At 51.6% G+C, this 21,448-nt stretch overlaps 1 protein-coding gene across 4 annotated transcripts in view; it reads right to left on the minus strand.

The window, feature by feature from the left end:
* Window positions 1-1,500: 1,500 nt before the first annotated feature.
* Window positions 1,501-21,448, minus strand: part of MTMR4 (myotubularin related protein 4) — a 57,659-nt gene continuing 37,711 nt past the window's right edge. For all 4 annotated transcript variants that reach the window (XM_065853118.2, XM_071817143.1, XM_071817142.1 and 1 more), the window contains 12 exons: window positions 16,179-16,292; window positions 10,432-10,628; window positions 9,891-10,019; window positions 9,505-9,616; window positions 8,881-9,076; window positions 8,267-8,452; window positions 7,333-7,503; window positions 7,062-7,216; window positions 5,281-6,508; window positions 4,525-4,635; window positions 4,141-4,229; window positions 1,501-3,751 (listed from right to left, as the gene is read on the minus strand). In XM_065853118.2, the coding sequence (XP_065709190.1) occupies window positions 3,574-3,751; window positions 4,141-4,229; window positions 4,525-4,635; window positions 5,281-6,508; window positions 7,062-7,216; window positions 7,333-7,503; window positions 8,267-8,452; window positions 8,881-9,076; window positions 9,505-9,616; window positions 9,891-10,019; window positions 10,432-10,628; window positions 16,179-16,292 (2,866 nt within the window). In that variant the 3' untranslated portion in view covers window positions 1,501-3,573. The remainder of the gene's footprint in view (window positions 3,752-4,140; window positions 4,230-4,524; window positions 4,636-5,280; window positions 6,509-7,061; window positions 7,217-7,332; window positions 7,504-8,266; window positions 8,453-8,880; window positions 9,077-9,504; window positions 9,617-9,890; window positions 10,020-10,431; window positions 10,629-16,178; window positions 16,293-21,448) is intronic.

Consider the following 21,448-nt stretch of genomic DNA (forward strand, 5'->3'; position numbering starts at 1 on the left):
TAAATGCACTTTTTCTCTCTTCCACTGCGAACTGTGTGGATGCAAACCAACTGATGGCACCTTGCTCATCCCGCACCCTCCCTGTCCATCTGTCCCATGTCGAGCCGTTCCCTGCTCAGCGCTCGCAGGGTTCACAGGGCCACACGTCACGTTCCTCGTCTCCTTCCATAACTGCGGCTCCACACGGCTCCTCCGGCCCTGGCACTTTTACCATCATCCATTAACCACCGAGCAGCTGAAGAGCACCAACCATTGCAACCTGGCTTCTCTCTACACTGAAACCCATGTTTATTTTGTTCAGTGGCTGGCAAGATATTATGGTACATCACAAGCAGTTGTGGTTGTCAATTTGCCAACAATTCACGGCAGTCACGGCACGGATAGGGAAAGGCTTTGATCTCGCTGTTTGCACTGGGTTAGACCCACTTCAGTGCACACACAGATCACCTCAGGCTGAATGTGTTGGCAAATTATGGCTTTATATTCTTTAAGTGATTTAATGCTTTGTTCTGTGCTCAATAATCACGGGCATTAAGTGCCCTTCGCTGGTGTGGCCACTGCGAGTCACGAGTGTCTCCAGCAAAACGCTTCCATTCAGCTGTGGACACACAGGGAAATTCTGCGGAGGCTGGTGACAAGAAGCCAAAAGGTCCCACAACTGTGGCAGAAGAAGCTGATCACCGTGACATGGGAAGTGTAAAGACCAGAGCCTGGAAGCTGATCAGCAGACTGACCTTTCTTGCAGAAACCTCGTTCATGATTAATGAGCAGCAACGTTGCCTTCGAAGATCCCAGGAGCCCAGACTGGTTGAGGTTGAGGGGACCTCTGGAGATCATCCAGTCCGACCCTGCTAATGCAGGGTCACCAGAGCAGGTTGTGGCTGTTTCAGGAGAAACGGTTCATTTTCAGATGTGACAAGCTATCTCGCTCCTAACATTTCCAATAAAACAAAGCATTTAGATGCTACCCGTCTGACATAAACGCTGACCTGAACTTTGGGACTAGTTGACCGGGGATCTGCTCAATTTTAAGATCCCTGGATGCCTGAAATTGAGGACAGGCTTTCTAACAGATCCCGTCCAGCTCCGCCGCAAACTGTAACTTACCTGTGTCACCCCAGCACATGGGGCTGAGCACATCTGTCCCCATCTACCAACCTGCACGGGCACACGGCCGCACAACCTACCTGGCAAACAGTGGCACAACCGTGGGTGAAGAGCTGTGAACCCTGCACACCTGCTCCTCCGGAACGGGAAAATTCCTCCCTGGAAGGCGCTGGAATCCCGGGCTGCTGCGGGTTCATTGGCAGAGAGCAGCGGAGCAGAAGAGCACAGCACAGCGCGCTTTGTGTCCCACCCTGGATGCTCATTTGTGAGAAAGAACATTAAATTCCCACAATACCTGAATAGAGGACAAGGCAACAAGGAACAATCGGCAGCCTGAGAAACTTTGCAAGAAGAATTCACCACGAACTAAAGAATGACTCCAAACGCAGCAGCACTAATATAGAGATTTTATTTCGACTGTATTGAGTTGTACAGCACATTTTGTTTGTCACAATGCTATCGAACTGATTTTTTAGAGTTTTTTGGCCGGCACATTGTGACGCTGAAACTCACAAGAGCTAAAAGCAGTTTGGACTAACGGCCTGAACGGCAGGGCCAGCAGTACCCAGTTTCTGGCTTCCTTATTGCTCGCAGTCATTCCAACATGCGCAAAACAGGAGTGAACCCCGTTTCTTCTGCAGCCCCACGGTCGCTCTTCCACATCCGGCAATGACTGCGAGGTCCAAGGCAGGGGAGAATCCGAAGCAAGGAGCCTTCTCTTCCCAAAGCCATTTCGGTTGTTCCCAGTATGGAAAAGCAGCAGAGTCCAGGTCAGCCCAGGGCCTTCAGCCGACGCCAGATTTGCTCGCACTGTCGGGATTTACACCACCAGAGGCTGACATATCAAAGTGCAGGAAAGGGTCGTTATTCCATTCCCTCTGCTGGAGATGACAAACCATCAGCAAAAATTTGGGAGATCCTAACAGCGTGAAGTCCTTTGCCTTGTTAACAGATCGAATGCCCTCACGGGTATGAAATACACGCCCCCCACGTATGAAAGTCTCAGCTCATGGGGTGCAGAGCATGTTGGACCTCTGCATTGAGCTGGAAAGAAAACCTGCATTTCAGCAAAGAAATGCCCCATGTTCGAACTCTTCTTCCTCATTAATATCCACAGATTTCTTAGAAAGGAGGCAGGATGGATACTCCCAGAGGGATCTAGGGACTAAAGGCCCACCTGAAGCCTTTCTTTCTAAACCCAGTTCCTTTTTCTTAGAACGAGCTGGGATTCTTGCTCTCTAGTTTAAAGAAGTAGAGACGCAATTACAAGTCAGCAACTCTGAACTTTGACCACTGTACAGGAGACAAAAAAGAAGTCAAATTCAAGAGGCATTTTAGGTAGTGCTGGGGCACGTCAGAGAGATTGTTTCCACCACTGCAGAGGTGCCGCACGTCACGGTTATCGCTGTAGCTGGGCTGTTCGTCCTCCCGCGGAAAGCACAGAGCGTAGTGTCTGTGCCAGCCAGTGTCCTCCCCACCCCCGTTTTGGTATCGATGCTTCATTCTCCCTTCTTCGGGTTACATTAAGTGCACAGAAATATATAGCAGCATTTGGACTGAAACCCTCACATACACCAGACAGCACATTCCAGGAGGTAAAACAACACATTATGGCCTATACCCTCAAGGTATCAAGTTTTCAGGATAAAGAGCAGTAGGAAGTGGAGAGCTGAGGGCAGAGAAGGGCCGGAGGAGCAACACGGGAAGGTGAGTTCTGTTTCCATGCCAGGAGAGGACCGGGGTGCCAGTCCTGTGTGAGCACCGCGCTGTGACACAACCGCAGACGAAGCAGATGGGCAGAGCAGAAGTGAAAAAGCCAATTTCTCATCTCCCCGCAGAGTTGAGGGGTCAGAGAAAGACAAGTGCAATCACCAGTCCTAGCGGAGCACGAAAACGGGCAAAATCTGCTCGGCCCGTTTTCAGTCAGAATGAATTTCTGGTTGACGCTCAAGAGACAAATCAATTAGTGATGGCTAATGAGTCTTGTTCACCAAGCTGATCGCAAATCTCACTCATGGAAAGAGAATCTACAGGACTGCTCCAGGCTGAGGCCCTTCCGAAGCTCACAGTCCCGCCCAGAGCCTGCGCTCTTCTGGTACAGCAGCCTGCCTTGGTGGGGGTGGTTCTAAACATGCCTTTCTATTGCTTTGGGGGTACTTTGCACAGGCAACAGCTGTGAAAACGTCGCTTTCCAGCCCACAAAAGGAAGAGGTTGCAATCCCCTCTTTAGCCCTAGGTCGTCAGGCTACAACGTACGGGCCCACGGGTACCAGAGCGAGGACACGCACCGTGCTCCAGCCCGAGCTCCTCTGCCCCAGCCCAGCAGCGAGACGGCTGCAGAGGGGGCGTTCGAGCGTGGTGTTCGAGGGCTGCACCAAAGGCCTTCACGAGAGTGGAGGCAGAGTCACCCTTCAAACCCCCAGGAGGAAAGGCTGGGCTTAGACAGGTCCCTTGTCTGGCTGGCATTCAGCTGGAGGCTGTGGCGATGGGTTTCTTCAGGTGTTGGCTCATGAGCTCCCTGGCACGAGACACTTGGATGTGGTCATAACAGGAGTTACAGACGAGGACGGGGTCGTACAGCTGCTGATCGGGGATGGGCAGCTTCAGGTGGCAGCAACCGGCACAGAACACGTTCCCACAGTTCCTGTCAAGGAGCGAGAAAACCAGTGAAGAGAGAGCCGGGAACAGCACAGCAAAGGATCCAGTTCAGGGTGAAGTACCAGCCCTACTTAGGACTTTTCAACACATTTTTTTGAAGTACATACAGTGGTCTCCAGTGGGAGCAAACTGGCTACCACTAAAAAGGGAATCATGGGCATTACTACCCAGGGGAAGGATGAAAGGCCTTGGAAAACAGAAAGAACAATGCAGAATGGAAATCTGCAGGGAATTTATGAGGCCTGGCAACTAAAAGAAAGTCCTAAAACTCTCTCCTGGGAGCTGGAGGGAACAAACATCGCAGACAGGCATTTTGTGAGTTTGTGAGAAACAGCCTGAGCAGAGGAGCAGAACTACAGCAAGAGCGTTGCTTACCTGCAGTGATGCCTCCTCTTGGCCAGCCAGAATTCACAATCGCAGTTGAAACAATGCGAGGCCATGTGGTCTGGAACCCACCGCGTGACCTAGAGCAAACCCCAGTCCCGTCAGCTTTCTGTTTGTGACACAACGACCAGGTACAGGACCCCAGCACAGGCTGAGATGTGGCTCTGGGCCGTGACAGGATGGCTCAGAGCAAGCCCACCCCCCACGTCCCCTTCCACCTGCCCCAGCAGCACCATGGGACGCAGAGGATGTGATAAAGGACAAGGGTGACGCTCTCTGCCGTGCTTCCAACCCACCCTCTGTTGCCCTAACAAAGTTAACTGCAAAGAAACGTCCTCTCCTGCTGCATCACAGCCGCCAAAACAAGACACGTACCTCAGTCTCCTTCTTATCGACTGGCTCCCAGCTCGCTTCTGACAAACAATCTTCACTGTGGTCAGAGCAGAAATCCTCGGTGTCACTGCCATCCGATTCCTTCAAACATGTCTGCAAAAAGAGCCACAAATCCCCCCAGTTGTCTCAGCTGCAGCATCAAGGGCGTTTCCCGCTCTGGCCGTGCTCGGTGCTTGCGAGGGGCACGGGGGTGGCTCCGCAGCTCCCACGCAAGGAGGCAAAGCATTAGTGACCATGTAGGAGCTGTTGCTTGGTCCTCAAGAAGCAGAGATGCCTCTGGGTGGTACGAGGACACAGCACATGGACAGGAGGGAAACGGGGCTAAGTAAACATACAACAATCTTAATCATTTTAGCAGGGCCTGTTGTGAAAGGACAAGGAGTGGTGGTTTTAAACTAAAGGAGGGAGATTCAGGCTGGACATGAGGAAGGAATTGTTGGCCCTGAGGGTGGTGAGAGCCTGGCCCAGGTTGGCCAGAGAGGTGGTGGATGAACCATCCCTGGAGACATCCCAGGCCAGGCTGGACGGGGCTCTGAGCAACCTGAGCTGGTGAAGATGTCCCTGTCATGGCAGGGGTGGCACTGGGGGAGCTGGGAAGGGCCCTTCAACCGAAACTATCCTATGGTTCTATGATCCACTCCAAAAGTATGAGAGTGAGAACTGCAGGTTGGAGAGGGCAGTGTGGGGGTGCAGGAGCACTGCTGGCCGAGAGTTGGGGTGTTCCAGGCCGTTACTTACAAAATCATCCTCGTAGTCCATGGGCGGCTCAGCCGGAGGGGCACAGAAGTGACGGATGTCCAGGCGCAACTGCAGCTCCCGCACTTGCCTGCGCAGCTGCTCCACCTCCTGCTTGTAGCTGGCCTCGATCTGCCGCAGCCTGTGCTGAATCACATCTGTGGGGAAGGGGAGCCCATCATCGTCCAGGTAGAGAGGAGGCACAGGGGAAGGACATTTTGGTGGCACGTGCTTGGGACCAGACGCTTGTTTCAGGTGGCAGGGCAGCCATGAACGGCTGGGCCTCCCCGCGGGGCCTGCAAAATGCGCACTGCCGTGGCCAGAGCAGGCGGTGGGTTTCGCTCCTTCCCTGAGGCACACGCTTGGCGCCCGCAGCACTTTGCTGCTCAGCCTCTTGCTGCAGCAGCCGTAGGAGACGAGGTGTCTGGGTGCAGGGTCCCCATTGGGGAGCGGTGTCACCATTCCTTGAAAACTGTCCCAGTTGGAGCCCAGGAAGGAGAACTCGCTGCTCTGGCTCTGGGAAATGGGCTTGCGCCACTGCTCGAGCGGGACTCTGCCCAGCCGGCCAGGCTCCTCGCAGGGCATGTTCTGTCCACCGTCACCTTTGCCATTGTCTTCACCCAGGCAGGGGACGCCCGCGGCAGGGCCTGGGCTGCCCTGACCAGGGGCGCTTGGTCCCACGGACTCCTGGCCAGGAATGTCTTGGCTGGTGGTGCTTCTCTTGGGGCAGCCTCCTGCGTTGGACAGCAGGCCAGCAGCCTTCAAAGGTTCCTGGGGAACGGTTTCTAACTGCTTTCCAGAACTGGTGGAAACCCCCTCAATATTTTCCTGTTCGGAAGGACTTGGAGCTGGACATGTGCTGTCCTGTTCCTCCGTGACCGCTCCATTTCCCTCTTCCACCTCCAGAGAGGCACTGATTGTTGGCACAGCAGCCCAGCCGCTCAGTTCCTTGCTCTGCTCTTCGTGCTCAGCACGGCTGCTACAAGCACTGCTGGCTTTCAGGAGAGCGCTTTCCTCTCGCTCCTCCACCCGCCCGGTCTCTCCGGCAGCCCCGGCACCGCCTTCTCCCCCGTGCAGCTCGGCCCCCTCGGCCGTGCCGTGCCGGGCTTCCAGGCCCACCCGGACCTCCTGACAGTGGTTGTTGAGGTTGGGATCGCTCGACGTGCGGGTCAGCGGGCTGCTGGAGTCGCAGGCTGAAAGCAGATCATCCATAGATCTTGTCTTCGGTAATCTAGAATCCAAAATAAAACAAATTTTAGATGGGATATTAGGAAACATTTATTCACAGAAATGTCCGGCATCGGAACAGGCTGTCCAGGGCAGTGGTGGAGTCACCATCACTGGAGGGATGGACAGACGGAGATGAGGTTCCCAGGGACATGTGGCAGTGCCAGAGGTGGGTTATGGTTGGACTCCATGATCTTGAGGGGCTTTTCAAACCAAAATGATTCTCTCATTCTATGAAATCTCAAAACAAAACTCCTGAAACTCTCCTCAGTTCAGTTGAAACAGAGAAGAGGGAAGGGAAATGCTCTTAGTTACAGATGACAGGTGGGTAGGGAGGGGTGGTGCAGCAGCACGAGCTGAAATGCACAACACTACAGTGCAGCCTCCACTATCTGCCGGTTTAGGGGCAGTTGGGAGTTGTACACGTTCTTCTCCAAGTGGCTGTGACAATGCTACAGAACTCTTGCTCTCCACAGAGAACAACAGGTAAAACAGAGCAGCTACAATGAGCACAGAGGGAAAGAATCCAGTCCGGGCCTGGGACTCCAGGCTCTCACCTGTCCAAACATCTGCCGCTGAACTCCTGGCTCTGCGACCCAGAAGGCAGGTAAATGTCCATGTCATCCTGTCCCAGAGGGTGTGGCGAGGACGCCGGGAGATACACCGCGGTCCAGACGTGCAGCGCTCGCACGTGGCACACGGGATGCAGCACCTGCAATAACCACTTGTGATCAGAGATGTACGCAAAAGGAAACCCCTCCGGCCTCTCCACACAGTCCCCGGTGCCTGGAGGCAGAGCTTGGAACCTGGCCCGGGAGCTCTGCTCACCTGCTCAGAGCCCGGCATGTAGAGCAGGTTGTGGAAGTTCTTGTTGCCGGCCCGCAGGAGGGACCACACGGAGCAGGTTCGCTTGTAGATGTTGTGCATCTCTCGCTCGCAGGGGCTGTTCCCGAGGAAGGTCCCATAGAGGCAGGAATATGTGTGCTGCACCAGCTTCACCTGCAGCGGCACAGGGGGAACAGCGGTCAGGGCCAGCGGGAAACGCTGTCTCCTGCCTACAAGGGAAAGGTTTAATGCTCCTCTGGGGTGGCTCATGTGTTCCAACCCCAGGCAGTGACTGTGCTGCTGTCCTCTGCCACACAGGGCAGGACAGAGAGGGGACAGCAATGGGAGTCACTTGATTAAAGTCAATGATCAACAATACCACACCCATCCCTCTATAATCTGAAACTGTATTATTTGATAAGACAGAGATTAATAGTTATCATTTCTCTAATTTATCTTTATTAAATGTTTCAGACTCATACTGCTCTGAGATATGGAAACCAGGCTTTTAATCAAAACAATGCTGCTGATAGTATCTGATTTACTGGGCTAGAGAGGGACCTGGAGAAGAAACGGTTTAAAGAAACCAGAGAATACAAACCCTCCATCACTGCGCATTCTGTTACGTTCTCCGAGCTGCAGCACCCCCGGGAGGAGGAGGAAACTGCAAACAGCCAACAGAAGCAACACACGCACAGAGCCAGGTGAAAACACCACGGCTGAAGGGCAGGGCTGGACCCACACGCAGGGCTGGACCCATGGGGTGCAGGTACGTCAGGAATCCAGCAGAGCCCAAGCGCTCAGACACTTCCCCATTTTTAAATAATTCAGTTTTTGTTTTCTGTCAACCACAACGGTGTAAAATATCGTGGCCTTCCCTCTGGCTCTGCCCACATCTGCCAAAGAATAAAGAGATGTTTGCATGTGTATTTCTTACCAAAAAAGCTTCGTTAAATTCAAAGAGGCAAGGAAATTGCTTCAGGAGCTGATGAACTGCATCCAGCCACTGGAGGAAAACTGGGCACTGCTCGTTCTGATCTTCCACCTTCTCCTGGTGACCGCAGCGATCACCAAACTTGTGACCGAAATCCAGCCAATCTGATTCAACAAGCACCTGGAAGCCCTGTGAATAAAAAAAAAAGCAAACTGTGGCTGCTTTGCTGTAGGCAGGTGGCAGGACAAGGCAAACCCAGGTCTGCAGCGCGGGAAGGAGGCGGCACCAGTGCTGGGCTGGGAGCAAAACCACCCCCGTGTCAGAGGTTTCCAAACACAAACTCACAGCTGGTATTTCTGTACAATAAAAGCCTGGAGAATATGCAGGGAAGCGGCCAAACCTTGAACACAACAGGTTATTTACCACTGTGCTTCACCAAGCTGAGCAGAGGAAAATGGGCAGGAAGAGAATGTGGAAAAACCCAACGCCCACAACAGAAGATCTGAAACGCCGCTCGGCTAATTTACCAAATACCGATCCTGCTCCTTCCTCCTGGGGCTCCAGGACAAAAGCTGCCTTTTAACAGCCACAAAAAAGCAGCGAAGCACAACTCGTACCTCCATGGTCCTGTAGTAAGGGTCCAGAAGAATCTTTGCCAGCGCTACGATCTGCGGAGTCCTGTCCCAGCCGTCGGAGCAGTGAACCAGCACGGGCCGCCCTTCTCTGTCCACCGCGCTGGAGACCAGCACTGCTGCCTTCAGCATGACGGAAAGGTGCTGCAGCCACTTGGTGCTCTCCAGGGCGGAAAGCCAGCTAGAAGGGGTGGAAAAAGGCAAGAAAATGGTTGCTTAGCTCTCCAGTGAAAAGAATATGAGATATATTGTAACCCAAGTCTTTTTGGAGTCCTCAGTGAAAATCAGTCTTTACTAAACATGCTCAAGAGGATCCAGCCAGCCTGGGAATAAGTAAAAAGAATCCAACCCCTAATTTCAGTTTTTCCCAGATACAGCTACACTTTAGAAACTCTCGGAGGACACACACAACCAAGTGATGCTGGGGCAGCGCTGCAATCCCTTCTGGATTGCCAAGAATCAAAATAAGCAGCATTCAAGCACTGTGTGTTCCTATCCCTCTGTTTTCTGAAGTAGAGACCTGAGACAGGAAAAAGGAAAAGGGAGGGAAAATCCTCCAAAATGTTCACAGATTAGGGTGTCAAAATCAGCGAGAGCACAGTCACTCACTTGCTGGGGTCTGGCACCTGACTGCAGACAGCGCGCAGGTACTGGAAGCTGTTCCGGATGGAGTGGATGTTGGCCATGCCCATGAACACGACTTCACAGTTTGGGTAATACTCTGAACACAAGAGAGAGGGAAACACTCAGAGAGAGCTGCTGCCGCTGTCTCCACACGCTCGTTTAGCTGTCCCCTCACAGCACCAGTCCCGCTCTGCAGGGAGGCAGGTTTGCTATAAAAGCCTCACCAACCAACACCAATATATCAGGAGTAATGGACTTTGACTGAGCATGAAGAGAAATGTGCTCCCAGAGACCAACTCAACCCAAACTCTGCTCTAGAACAAAGTGGGTCCAAGAGGGAGATGTTCTGGGACGTGCTTTGCCCTCTGTACCTTCACATTCGCAGCCGCCTCCCTTCGCCCTGTTGGCCACAGCTGCAGTGTAGGACCTGGCATCAAGAATCAGCAGCTTCTGAGGAGTTCCTGCGTTCTCCACGCCTGAACACGCTGTCAAGGATGAGTCTGCAGAGACAAACGTGGACTGAGCTCCTTCCCAGGGCAGGCATCTGGTGCCACCAATGCCAGCCATGACCAAACTCAGAGACCCATCCCACACACCATGGCCCCAGCGCGATGGGGCCCGGATGATCCCTCTGAATATTGAGATTAACCTTGAGGGTACCAGAGCCTGGCCCAGGCTGCCCAGAGCAGGTGTGGAGTCTCCTTCTCTGAGCCATTCAAACCCGCCTGGACCCACCTGTGTGATCTGCTCTGTGACCCTGCGTGAGCAGGGCTGGGCTGGGGATCTGCAGAGCTCCTGCAGCCCAACCAGCCTGGGGTTCTGGGATTGCTGCCCTGTTGGCAGCAACCCTGATGTGTAGGAAGCCCTGATAACTCAGGTGTTCGGGGAGCAGAGGGGAGTGAGGTGTCTCACCAAAGTCGGTGTCGCAGGCCTCGGCGCCATCGCCGCTCCCGTTGTGCGGCACACCGCCCGGCACCTTCACGCCAGGGTTCAATGCACAGGCTTTGGCAATAGACGTCACCAGATACTCGTCGTCAGCGTTTCGCCAGCCCCACCAGCTGATTTCGGGCTGGCTGCAGCGCGCGATCACCGCCCCGTTGCGCACGTGTCTGCAGAGGAAGCGAGAGCCTCATGAACCCCCGGAGAACCAGCCCAGCAAACCTCACCTACAGGGACACCTCTAACCCCCCCACCGCAGACGGGTCTGCTGCATTTGCACTTGCGTTCCAGTGCTGGGACACAGCATCACCAATAACCGCCATTCAGAATGAAGCGGTGACAGGGAGCCCGTCACTCACATGGCAGCGGTGACCAACAGACGTGGCTGCAAGCGGCTCGTGGAGCTGGAACAGCTCACAAAACCAGATATTAGGAGCAGGTTGGGCTGTCGGGACCTGCCGGTGCCAGGGGACGGTAGCAGCTCTGGCGACAGCTCTGGGGACAGCTGCATCTCATGGGATGCCACCTCCAGGAGGGACAGCTCTGCTCTGGGTCTCAGCTACTGCTACACTGAATGGGGAATTTCTGCAGTGAGGGGGAAGCTGCCAGTTGTTCTGTTACTCTACTGAGCTACTTTTATACTTTTATTTACATTATCTATGAATATATAATATATATGTCTGTTATTGCCTATAGACAATATATTAAACCAGAGAGGAAAACTTCAAATCATTACGGTTGTACTTTGGAAAATTAATAGTTACTTATTTTAATACTGTTCTGCTCTCCCATTCTCTTTTCTGGTTGTTGAACCATTTCATTTATCACTTGTAAGGCAGAAGGATCAGCTCGCTCAGCATCAGACGGGTTTGTTTCTGTGTGGAGGCCTGAGCTGGTGTTCATTAACCCCTAAAATGCAAACCCTACACTGGCTGTTGCTACTGATGCCCAGTGGAAGGTCTGCAGTAGCAATAAATGGTTTTTCACAGGAACAGACTGGTCAGGTCATTCCCAAATGGTCTGGAAGGGGAATGGATGATCAGGTGACAAAGCTGCTGGTGACACAGGATCAACCAGGAAAGAGTTGCAAAGGATCCTGTGATAGTAGTTGATAGAATATGACATTTAATATTAATAAATGAAAAGTATTTACAAGTGATCAAAATGTAACTCCAGCTATTGACAGGGGTACAAATCGGCTTCCAAATCTCAAAAACTTCAAAGTCATTGAGCTCTCGAAAAGCCTCAGCTCGATGTTCAAAAGAAGCAAAAAGGCTAAGAATGTGTCAGCAGTTATCCTGAGAAGAGTAAGGCAACAAACGTGATGGCACCACATCTTACGCATGTTCAAAAGGACATAGGTTTCACACTAAACCATCTCAAAAAGGATAATGTTGTACTCAGACCTCCAGAGAAGGGTGGCAAGAACTCAGAAAAAGAAAAGCTTCAGTAAAGGGTCATGAGTAGGAAACAAGTCCCCACCATGGGAGAAGGACGAGGACGGATGGGAGGCATAAAAGGTCGTGAAGATTAGTTTTATTTTTCCCCCAAATCCAAATAAGTACTGGAATGGTCACATACGCCATAAGTTTAAACAAAACCAGCGGTATTTCTTGGACAGCAGGCAGGACATACTGCCGACTGCCACAGTGAAATGTAGGAGCACAAATTGGCTACAAAATACAGTAAATTCACGGCAGGTAGGTCCACCAGGTGACCATGAAACACAATCGCACCTTCTCCTGAATATCTGTTGGAGGAAATCTAAGGTACCGGCGGCTCCAGAGATGCCCCAGGAAGGAATCTGGTGTACTTGTCCCACCTGTTACACCTCCTGACACACAACTTGTGGTTCCTGGCCCCTCTTGGGGACAGGAGAGACCAGACCCTGCACCTCGGTTCTTCATAACAGCATTCACCCTTCCTATCCCACCACTGCTTGGGCAGAACCCCTCTAAAGATGAGCTGGAGTTAAGAACAAAGATGCAGATAAAGCTCCTGACAAAGCACATCCAAGTGTTTTCTGTTTGTAGGTCAACAGCTCTGAAAAAGTTGCACTGGTGCAAAGTTGGGGACGTCACAGTGCGGATGCTGACGCACAGCAGGAGCCTCACCCAGCACCCCAGGCTGGTTGGCTGCCAGCGAGGGCTCTGAGAAGCTCTCGTGAAGGTGTCTCCTCCTCATGCTGCCACCCCGCACGGAGCTCTGCTGTTCCACAGGGGATGACAGCGCCCGTTCGTGCCTTTTGCTGCACACCCCGGCAATGCTCCAAGGCTCTGACCTCCTGATGGGGCGTCCGGTGTCTCAGCAGCAGCTCCTGCACTTTGCAAACAGTTTTGTTTCTCAAAGACAACGTCCCCTTATTCTCCTGAGGCAACTTATCAATAAGCGCACAAGATCTGTTATCATTAGTGACATCTCACAGATAATAATGATCAAGACTTCATACCGAAGACTTTCACATGTTCAGCTGAGTTAAAACACCACGGGGTCCTCGTCCTTTCGGCGCCGCCTCTGCTGCTGTTGCGTTTCACAGGGTGATGTACCGAGCACTCAGCCCCACTACTGGCTTCAGGATCAGGGACGGACAGTTCATACAGACAGCAGCCAAGGCTTTATTTATACTCAGAAATGAAACAGATCCCAGGCGTGGACTTAAGCACCAGCCCGCGCTCCCCGAGCCTGTTTGCTGGCACACCCGCGGCTCTGGCCTGTGCCAACCGGCGCTTTCCCAGCCAGCGCCTCAGCACATTGCTGGGAAAGGCAGGAGCTGTGCCAGGGACGGCTCTCGCAGGCTGCTGGGACATGGTGGCACCGTTTTGGGGTGCAGAGGTGGAAAAAGAGTTCAGCTGGGCAGGCCACTTAGGTCAAGGTCACCTGTTGAATGCAACACTGCAACTGCTGCCAGAGAGACACATTAAATTCAGAAAACTTCTTGGTAGCACGAACTTCTCGGCACTGCAACAATGCTGGGCAGGGGATGGCCTTGAGGTAGCCAGCTTCAAGACACATCAGACATGCCAATATGGCCAGTATCGATGGGCGTGAAGTCATGGAAGTGCCAGTGGATGAACCAAAACCACGAGGGAGCTCGCCATGAGTTCCCAGGTGAGGGGAGCAGCCAGGGCTCGGCTCAGCCTTCTCCTGCAAACCTCCCCTGCACAAGCACATGAAGCGTTTCAGGTCTTTTCTTACAGGGGATTTTTGTGGAGGTTTCCTCAAAGCACAATGTTCCTTTCTTGAAGCCGGAAAGGCAGAAGGTGCCAGAGTGTTTTAACTTACGTGGACAAAATGACTTCGTAGGGGTCCTCAGTTTAGTCTTAATGACTCAAGACCCTTTCAGAATCCAGAGCTGGAGCATGAGGTGCCTTTGTAGTTTATCAGTTGAGCTTTTACTCCCAGATTCATCCAGAGCACAAGGCTAGAGCACACCTGATGCCGTTAGCATGTGCCACCAAACACATAACAATCATCCAGAAAGCATCAACCAAGATCTCCTGAGTCCAATCCCTGTTTTTCTGGTCATAAGAGAGCTCAGCCACAACGCAAGTCAGGCAGCTTGGATTAAAACACAAGAAAGGAGCTTGGAGCCACGGGGGAGTCAGGCTCTGCTCCCCAGGAACAAGCGCCGGGAGCAGAGGAAACGGCCTCAAGTTGCGCCAGGGGAGGGTGAGGTTGGATCTGGGAACAATTTCTTCCCCAAAGGGCTGTGGGGCATTGGAACAGGCTGCCCAGGGCAGTGCTGGAGTCACCATCCCTGGAGGGCTGGACAGACGGACATGAGGTTCTGAGGGACATGGGGCAGTGCTAGGGGTGGGTTATGGTTGGACTCCATGATCTTGAGGGCCTTTTCCAACCAAAATGATTCTGTGAAAGAGCCAATAGAGGGTTTACAGAGCTGCCACCTAAAGGTTGCCCACTGAGACACACGTGCACAAGTCCTTTCATTTCCTGAGTCTCCAGGTTAATCTCCTGCCTCACTCTGGCACCATCCCAAAGCCTGAGAGCGAGTGCTCAGCCCTGGGGCTGCAGCCGTGTCCTGTTCATCCGCTGTAGCATCAACACGGGCAGAGGTGACACCGAGTGCGTCGAGCTCTCCTGCTCACACAGCCCCAAGGTCTTCTGAAGGTGGCTGTGCAGACAGTGGGTAATGACCAGGAGCGCTGGCAGGCAATGCCCGTCTGCCTCTGCAGGCAGCTAAATAATTAATTGCATCCTCTGCGTTGTTTTAAAAGCGAAGGTGCCTGGAGGTTCCTGCACCTCTACTGCGCAACCCCACTGAGGACTCGGAGATGGAGACCTCCATTTCTGCTCTGCTTAACAGGTAAATTATACTTTTTGAAAGAAAACTGATAATGTGGTACCTTTGGTGCCACGTTTCACAGATCTGACTGTGAGCTGATGAATTCAGCCTTGTTCTCCAAAGCCCTGAACTCTACCAAACAGTCCTGCGGTTATCACGTACTCGAGCCCACTTGTCCACTCTCTCCTGATCTGCTGGTGATGAGGAGCTGAGTGTGAGGCTTTTAATTTCTTCCCATCCCTTTCCATACAGCACAGGGCACTCCAGAAAGAGCCGTGGCCCTTGCAGACACTCCTGGCTTCCAATCGTGAGGGCAGAGGCTAAAGAATGCATGAAAACAAGAGATACACCATGGCCAAGTGCTTGCCCCATCTTGTAGCATCACTTGTCAGCATCTTCTAATCTGATCCCCGGCTGCAAAGGGTTGTAAATTACCGGGTACCATTACAGCGATATTATAAAACAAGGAACAAAATAATCGTTAGAGTAGCAAAAAGACATGGCTTTGCCCTCGGGTGGGGAGGCGCAGCGGGACAGTCTCCAGCGCCAGGCCATTTTTAGCAAAAGTAATCGCAAATACAATTAACTTCTTAGCTGACTTGGCTACAAAGAGGGAAAGGCTCCATACAATGAGCAGCGCTTGTTATTACTCTGCTAGAGAATTTAGTCCTTCTAGAAGAAGTAATACATGGTGTTTTGCCACCACCTGACAGCAAACAATGCAACACAAAGATATAGAATTAAGAGGCGTGTAAATTCCTTGGTTTTGTTTCCAGGCTTTTGTACTTCGCAGGGTTGTCCTCTGTTGTGCAGCTCTTTTATTTTCACAGCGTTTTATATTTGGATTTAGTAACTGCTAACATGGAATCTAAGGCTAGAAACCATAATGTACGTTCCAGCATGTGCACTGACTGGGTGCACCAATTCAACTGGTCTCCCGGAGGACGTTTTTGATGGGAAACCGCCCTCTGCCCTGAAAAGCTCTGCTCTATTTGCTGCCTGGCCTCCTGCATCCCCCTCTACACATTATTTTTGGAAGGTTGACCAGGGAATAGGTATTCTATATATTTACCAGCTATCGAATCAACAAAGTTCAAGCGCACGCAAACATTTCATTCTGTTACCTAAATGTTGTCAGACTCTCAGAACTCACACAAAACAGAAATGATTTGCTCTGGGGTGTTTAAGGGTATGTTCAGCTGGCAGCAGGGCTTGTTTTGGGCAAAACTTCTTTTCAAAGCACCAGCCAGGTACCAAGCTGTGAAAAGGTTCTGAAACTCAGAAATCTTAATCCAACAGTGTTCTTGCTCTATCTCCATAGGAGGAAAATCACCCACATCTTCAGATCTACCTGAGCGTGGCACGAGGACAAGGGCAACTGCTGCAGGTTTAGGGGAGAGCTATTTGGTTTTGTTACCTGTACACCACCACGGGGATCCTTTTCCACGACCTGAATGAAGCCACATTCTCCAGCTCCTTATCGGTGATCCAGACAGGGACCAGCAGCTTCTGGGGATAACTGGAGCAAAGTCTGGGGAGAAAGAAAAAGCAGCACAGAGGCAAGATGAGGACTCGGCAATCAAAAAGCCGCACTAGAGAAGCTGTGCAGAGAGAAGGCAGGAGCAGCTCACGTTTCCCCAAACTTGGCTTGTGGGACTTCGGCTCTTATTCTTCATACCCATCTCAGCACAGTCTCAATGCGGGAAAAGTGACCCAAAAAGTGCTGTCAGGAATGAGCTGAGAGCAGACAACCTCCTTTCACTCCACACCTCGCTCTGGGCCTGTACAAAGTACCCCCGTTCTTCCCAAGGGTGCCTTTGGTGCATACTCGGGATTTAAGAACTCATGAGGGTTTAGGGGAACAGTCCTTAATTTATGTGGGGTTTTGGTTTCCTTGCAGCACTTGCAAACCCAGAAACGCACATGGCTTCTGGTAAATGATCTGCCACTTTCTGCCTTGCAGAACACAGGTCACCGCAGATAAGCTTCATACATTGCTCGCTGCAAGGAAGACACAGCTCTGCCCAGAGAGATGGCAATGGTGATTTGGGGTATGCTATAATAAAATGACATGAGAGAGATCTAAAAGAATATCCTGTTTTGTGGGGCACCAGAAATCAGATTCCTGATACCCATGTGAACACACACCAGCAGTGAGAGGAGAGTGATGGGCGAGTCCGATCCAGACCCTGCGGAAGGAACTAACGGCAGAAGATGTGCCAGGGAGGGTCAGTGGGACATGAGGAAAAAGTTCTTCACCCAGAGGTGCTGGACACTGAACAGGCTCCCAGGGAGGTGTCACGGCCCCAGCCTGACAGTGTCCAAGAAGAGACACTCAGGACTTTCTATGGTTTTAACTCCCGGTGCACACAGTGAATAGTGGGGGGACCCAACTCTCTGACGAGCAGAGCAGCAGTGCCAGAGGAGCCCCACATCTGCATGAACACAAGCGTAGAACAGTCCAGCTGAAATGGAAATTCAGTTGGGGAGGGTGGGTGAGATGGGAAGAGGCAACAGGATTGCAAATGCTGAGGTCCCAAGAAAAATGTTAAAAATCCAGCTGCAGGTATCTTATCAGCAGGGCAAGAGGGGAGCCAGGGGAGAGGAGGGACAGCCAAGGGGTGCTGGGGAGAAGGGGAGAGAGTAGAACGATGCAAAGGTAAGAAACCAGGAGCACAGGAGCTCCCTGGTTACTGCAGCTACTGTCCTTCCCTGCTGCAGCCAGCACACGGCCGCAGGCAGGGCAGGTAGCACACAGCACACGGCCACAGGCAGGGCAGGTAGCACACAGCACACGGCCGCAGGCAGGGCAGGTAGCACACAGCACACGGCCGCAGGCAGGGCAGGTAGCACACAGCACACGGCCGCAGGCAGGGCAGGTAGCACACAGCACACGGCCGCAGGCAGCACACAGCTGCAGGCAGGGCAGGCAGGTCACAGGCTGCAGACAAAGTGCTGCCCGGATGGTGGACCAGCTGAGCTCCATCCAGCAGCTGAAACAAAGCCGAACACGCAAGTAACATCAAAGAGCAGCTCCAGCTCCAGGCTATAACCCACATCCTTCAGCAGGAATGTTTCAGGGCAGATGGGAAACAACGTGAGGGGGGTGAAACTACCCGGTCATAAGCTCCAGAGGTGGCCTGGTGTGCAGGACTACAGAGATGAGGAGGGGTCTGGAGCATCTTTGTGATGAGGAGACACTGAGAGAGCTGGGGCTGTTGAGCTGGAGAAGAGAAGCTGAGAGGATCTGATCAATGATCAATATCTCAGGGCGGGTGTCAGAGGATGGACCAGACTCTGTTCAGTGGTGCCCAGCGCCAGGGTGAGGGGCAACGGGCACAGACTGAAACACAGGAGGCTCCATGTGAACATGAGCAGAAACTTGTTTGCTGGGAGGTGCCAGAGCCTGGCCCAGGCTGCCCAGAGCGGGTGTGGAGTCTCCTTCTCTGAGCCATTCAAACCCGCCTGGACCCACCTGTGTGATCTGCTCTGTGACCCTGCGTGAGCAGGGCTGGGCTGGGGATCTGCAGAGCTCCTGCAGCCCAACCAGCCTGGGGTTCTGTGACTCCTCTGAGCTCAGGGACTTCCCTGCTGATGGCAACAGGCACAATACAGCACTTAGTGTTATTTAGTCTGCGATGCTGGTGAGGAACCACCTGCCACGGCACTTCACACAGAGTCTAGACAGCTCCGCAGAAAAGCCCCGGGCAGAAAGCAGAGCTGGTCTATGAGATAAAAAACAACAGGGTGAGGAAGAGGAATTCAGGCAGCAAAATTAAAGCTGTCAGGAAAGATGCTGGAGACCAGGATGTCTGTGGTAGGATGTCTAGGCTTGGACATCTCTGAAATACCTCAGATTCCACCGGTGAAGTTGGTCAGGAAATTAGAGAAGCATTGAAGTGTGACTGAGAATAAAGGTATGTGGGAGCACCTGGTAAGACCTGGAGGAACTTTTGGAACAGTTGAGTCTGTACAAGAACTGGCTTCATGGGAATGAAAACAGAATGAGTTCCCTGGCACTTGAGGTGAAACACTCCAGGAGATGTGAGCAACTGAAAACCGGGGAGAGCAGAGGTTCAGGAGCACATCTTCTAAGAGCTCTGCGGCCTTAGGAAAACAGTCAGACAGAATTCAATAAACATAGGTAGGAGACAGGACAGCCTCAAGAAGTTGGGCCAAATTTAAGCAGAGCAGAGCACGCAGAAACAGGCAACGACGTCAAGACAAACAGACCTGTGCTTCTAGGGTAGAATTCTGAAAAATAAAGTAGATGAACTCAAAAGGCAGGATTTATTAGTGGTGTCCTAAATTTCAGAGTGTAAACTTTGTAGTGAAACTGAAATAGGTTGAGCTAGAGAACAAATATGTTCCAGGAAAACGCGAAGGTAAAAGTGTGAAGCTCAGAGTCACCAGCATCGAGAAACAAAGCAGAATGTGCACGGACGCAAATCCCGAGCCTAAAGAGAACTGGGGGAGCACTGAAGCTTCGCTACCAAACACCGCAGCGACCATAACGACACCCACGAGAGGCTGGAACAGACTCAGAAAGGCTGTGAGGGCAGAAATTGCAATGGGAGACTCGCGCTGCTTCCACATGAGCATCACAATAACCCATGAGACAAAGGTGATGGTTTTAGACAGGATCAGCTGCTTCTTGGAGATACCAGCCAAATAACACAAAAGTATGGAACTCCTCCTTCGGTCCTAAGCTGCTTCGAAATAGAATAATTGAAAAATTGTTTTGTTACATATTCATCACACAGCAGAATTTCAGAGGGGACGAGCCTCCCACGGCACTAACAACCAGATTCGAAAAAGAGGGGGGGGTAAAAAGCTTGCAGATATGGTGGTTATTTGGACACGTTATTAATACGAATGCATCAATAAGATCAGAAAGGGCTAACCAGTGACCAAAAGAAGGATTTTAAAGGACACCCTTCAAAGAGGGGAAATGTTTCCAGAGGACTCAAACCCAAGAGGAGCCCAACGTGCACCTAAATTAAAAAAAAAAAACAGTAAAAATAAGACATGGTGCAGCTTCTGAGAAACGATCTGTTACATGATTAAAACCCTGAAGACCTTTTTCAAACACTGTGGACGTATCAGCCTGCTACCAGAAGTGAAGGTCTAACAGATCAGCAAGATCACAGCAGAAAAGCTGAATGATTTGCGCTGGTGTTCAGCAGAAGAGCCCCCAAAAAGCTGCCAGCACTAACCCCGTTTTACGAGGGACAACGTGGGAAGTTTTAGAACAATCTGCTAGGAACGAGGAGTAACTAATCACCAGGACTAGATAATGCTCAGCATTTCCACGGCAACCCAAATGTGCCCCAGGTGAATGATTAACCGCCGGTGCTTACATTGGCTCGGGCGCCGCAGGAATGAACGGTGGCAAACACAGGGTCGGTTTGGTAAAAAGGTCTCTGGGAAAGCGCTTAAATGTGAGTCCTGAACAAAGCACCCGGCGGCCGTGGTCGGTTTGAGGGCAAACATGGTGCACGCGGGAAGGGTCAACACGGCTCTTCGGGAGGGACGTTGTGTCACGCACGGACAGCTCGCTGGAAACATCACTGACCAAGCAGATGCGGCTCACGGGGCTGCCAGTGGATGTGGGTTTTCAGAAGGGTTGTTTTATCTTTTCTTTGTTTTGTTTGTTGTGGGGTGTTTTTTGGTTTGTTCATTTTGTTTCGCAGGTCACTCCCCACAGCCTGGAAGGAAGCTCCTCTTAGGAAAGAGTAACTCTTGAAAAGATAAATAGCGCAGGACTTCAATGGTCATTTTTCATAACAAAGGGAGGGCCAAGGGGAACCGTGTTCATCCCCACATTGTGCTTGTGTGTCACATGGAGAAAAGCCCAGGTGATGAAGGTCATAGAAGGATGGGTCGAGATGCCCTTGGGATGTCTCAGAACACGGGGTGAGATTTAACAGTGAGGTTTTGACCCCAGAAAAGTGCGGCTGTAACACCACAAACACATAAATCAGCACAGGTCACACCTACGGACAAGGACCGACACAAAAGGTCCTCTCAGCACAAAGGGAGCGGCCAGGCCAGGGAGAGGGATCCTCCTTTGCATGATGCAAAAACGGAGTGTTTTGCTAATGGCCCCTGTAGACTTATTGTCTGCACATGGCAAATATAAGCGAGAACACTAATTATCACTCTTCAATTAAAGCCAAGGATAGTATTAAAATTTGTAGAGAATTTTTACAAAAAAAAAAGACAAAATATGAGTGAAGCGCAGTCACAGAAATGGGTGGGAAACATCAGCTGCCTAAAGCATAGGACAGAACTCAGCTTTTCCCTCATAAAGTGCAAAATAAATAAAACCACAACTGCAAAAAGATCAAAGCTGAAAACCAGCACCGACACTGAAGGAAAGGTGAATGGGTTTATTTTCCTTTTTGAAGGAACTACATGTGCAGCAAACCCAGCAGCATCAAGGCCCATACGAAACGGGTCCTGTCGCAGAACACGGGTGCCCCAGATGGGAAACGTCCAAACAGGTCCACTTCCCACTGAGAGCCACAGAGAGATCACGCAATCATTTTATGATCTTTGTATGCTGGAATAGTATACTTTTATGGAGACCAAAGGAGTGGTTATTATACACTTGTATTGCTCTAATTTTACGATGGCTGTCGCCAGGAAGAAGATAATAGTTTCCAGATAAGGACATCTCGGAAC

Source organism: Patagioenas fasciata, chromosome 19 (assembly GCF_037038585.1).
Source record: "Patagioenas fasciata isolate bPatFas1 chromosome 19, bPatFas1.hap1, whole genome shotgun sequence".
Lineage (NCBI taxonomy): Eukaryota > Metazoa > Chordata > Aves > Columbiformes > Columbidae > Patagioenas > Patagioenas fasciata.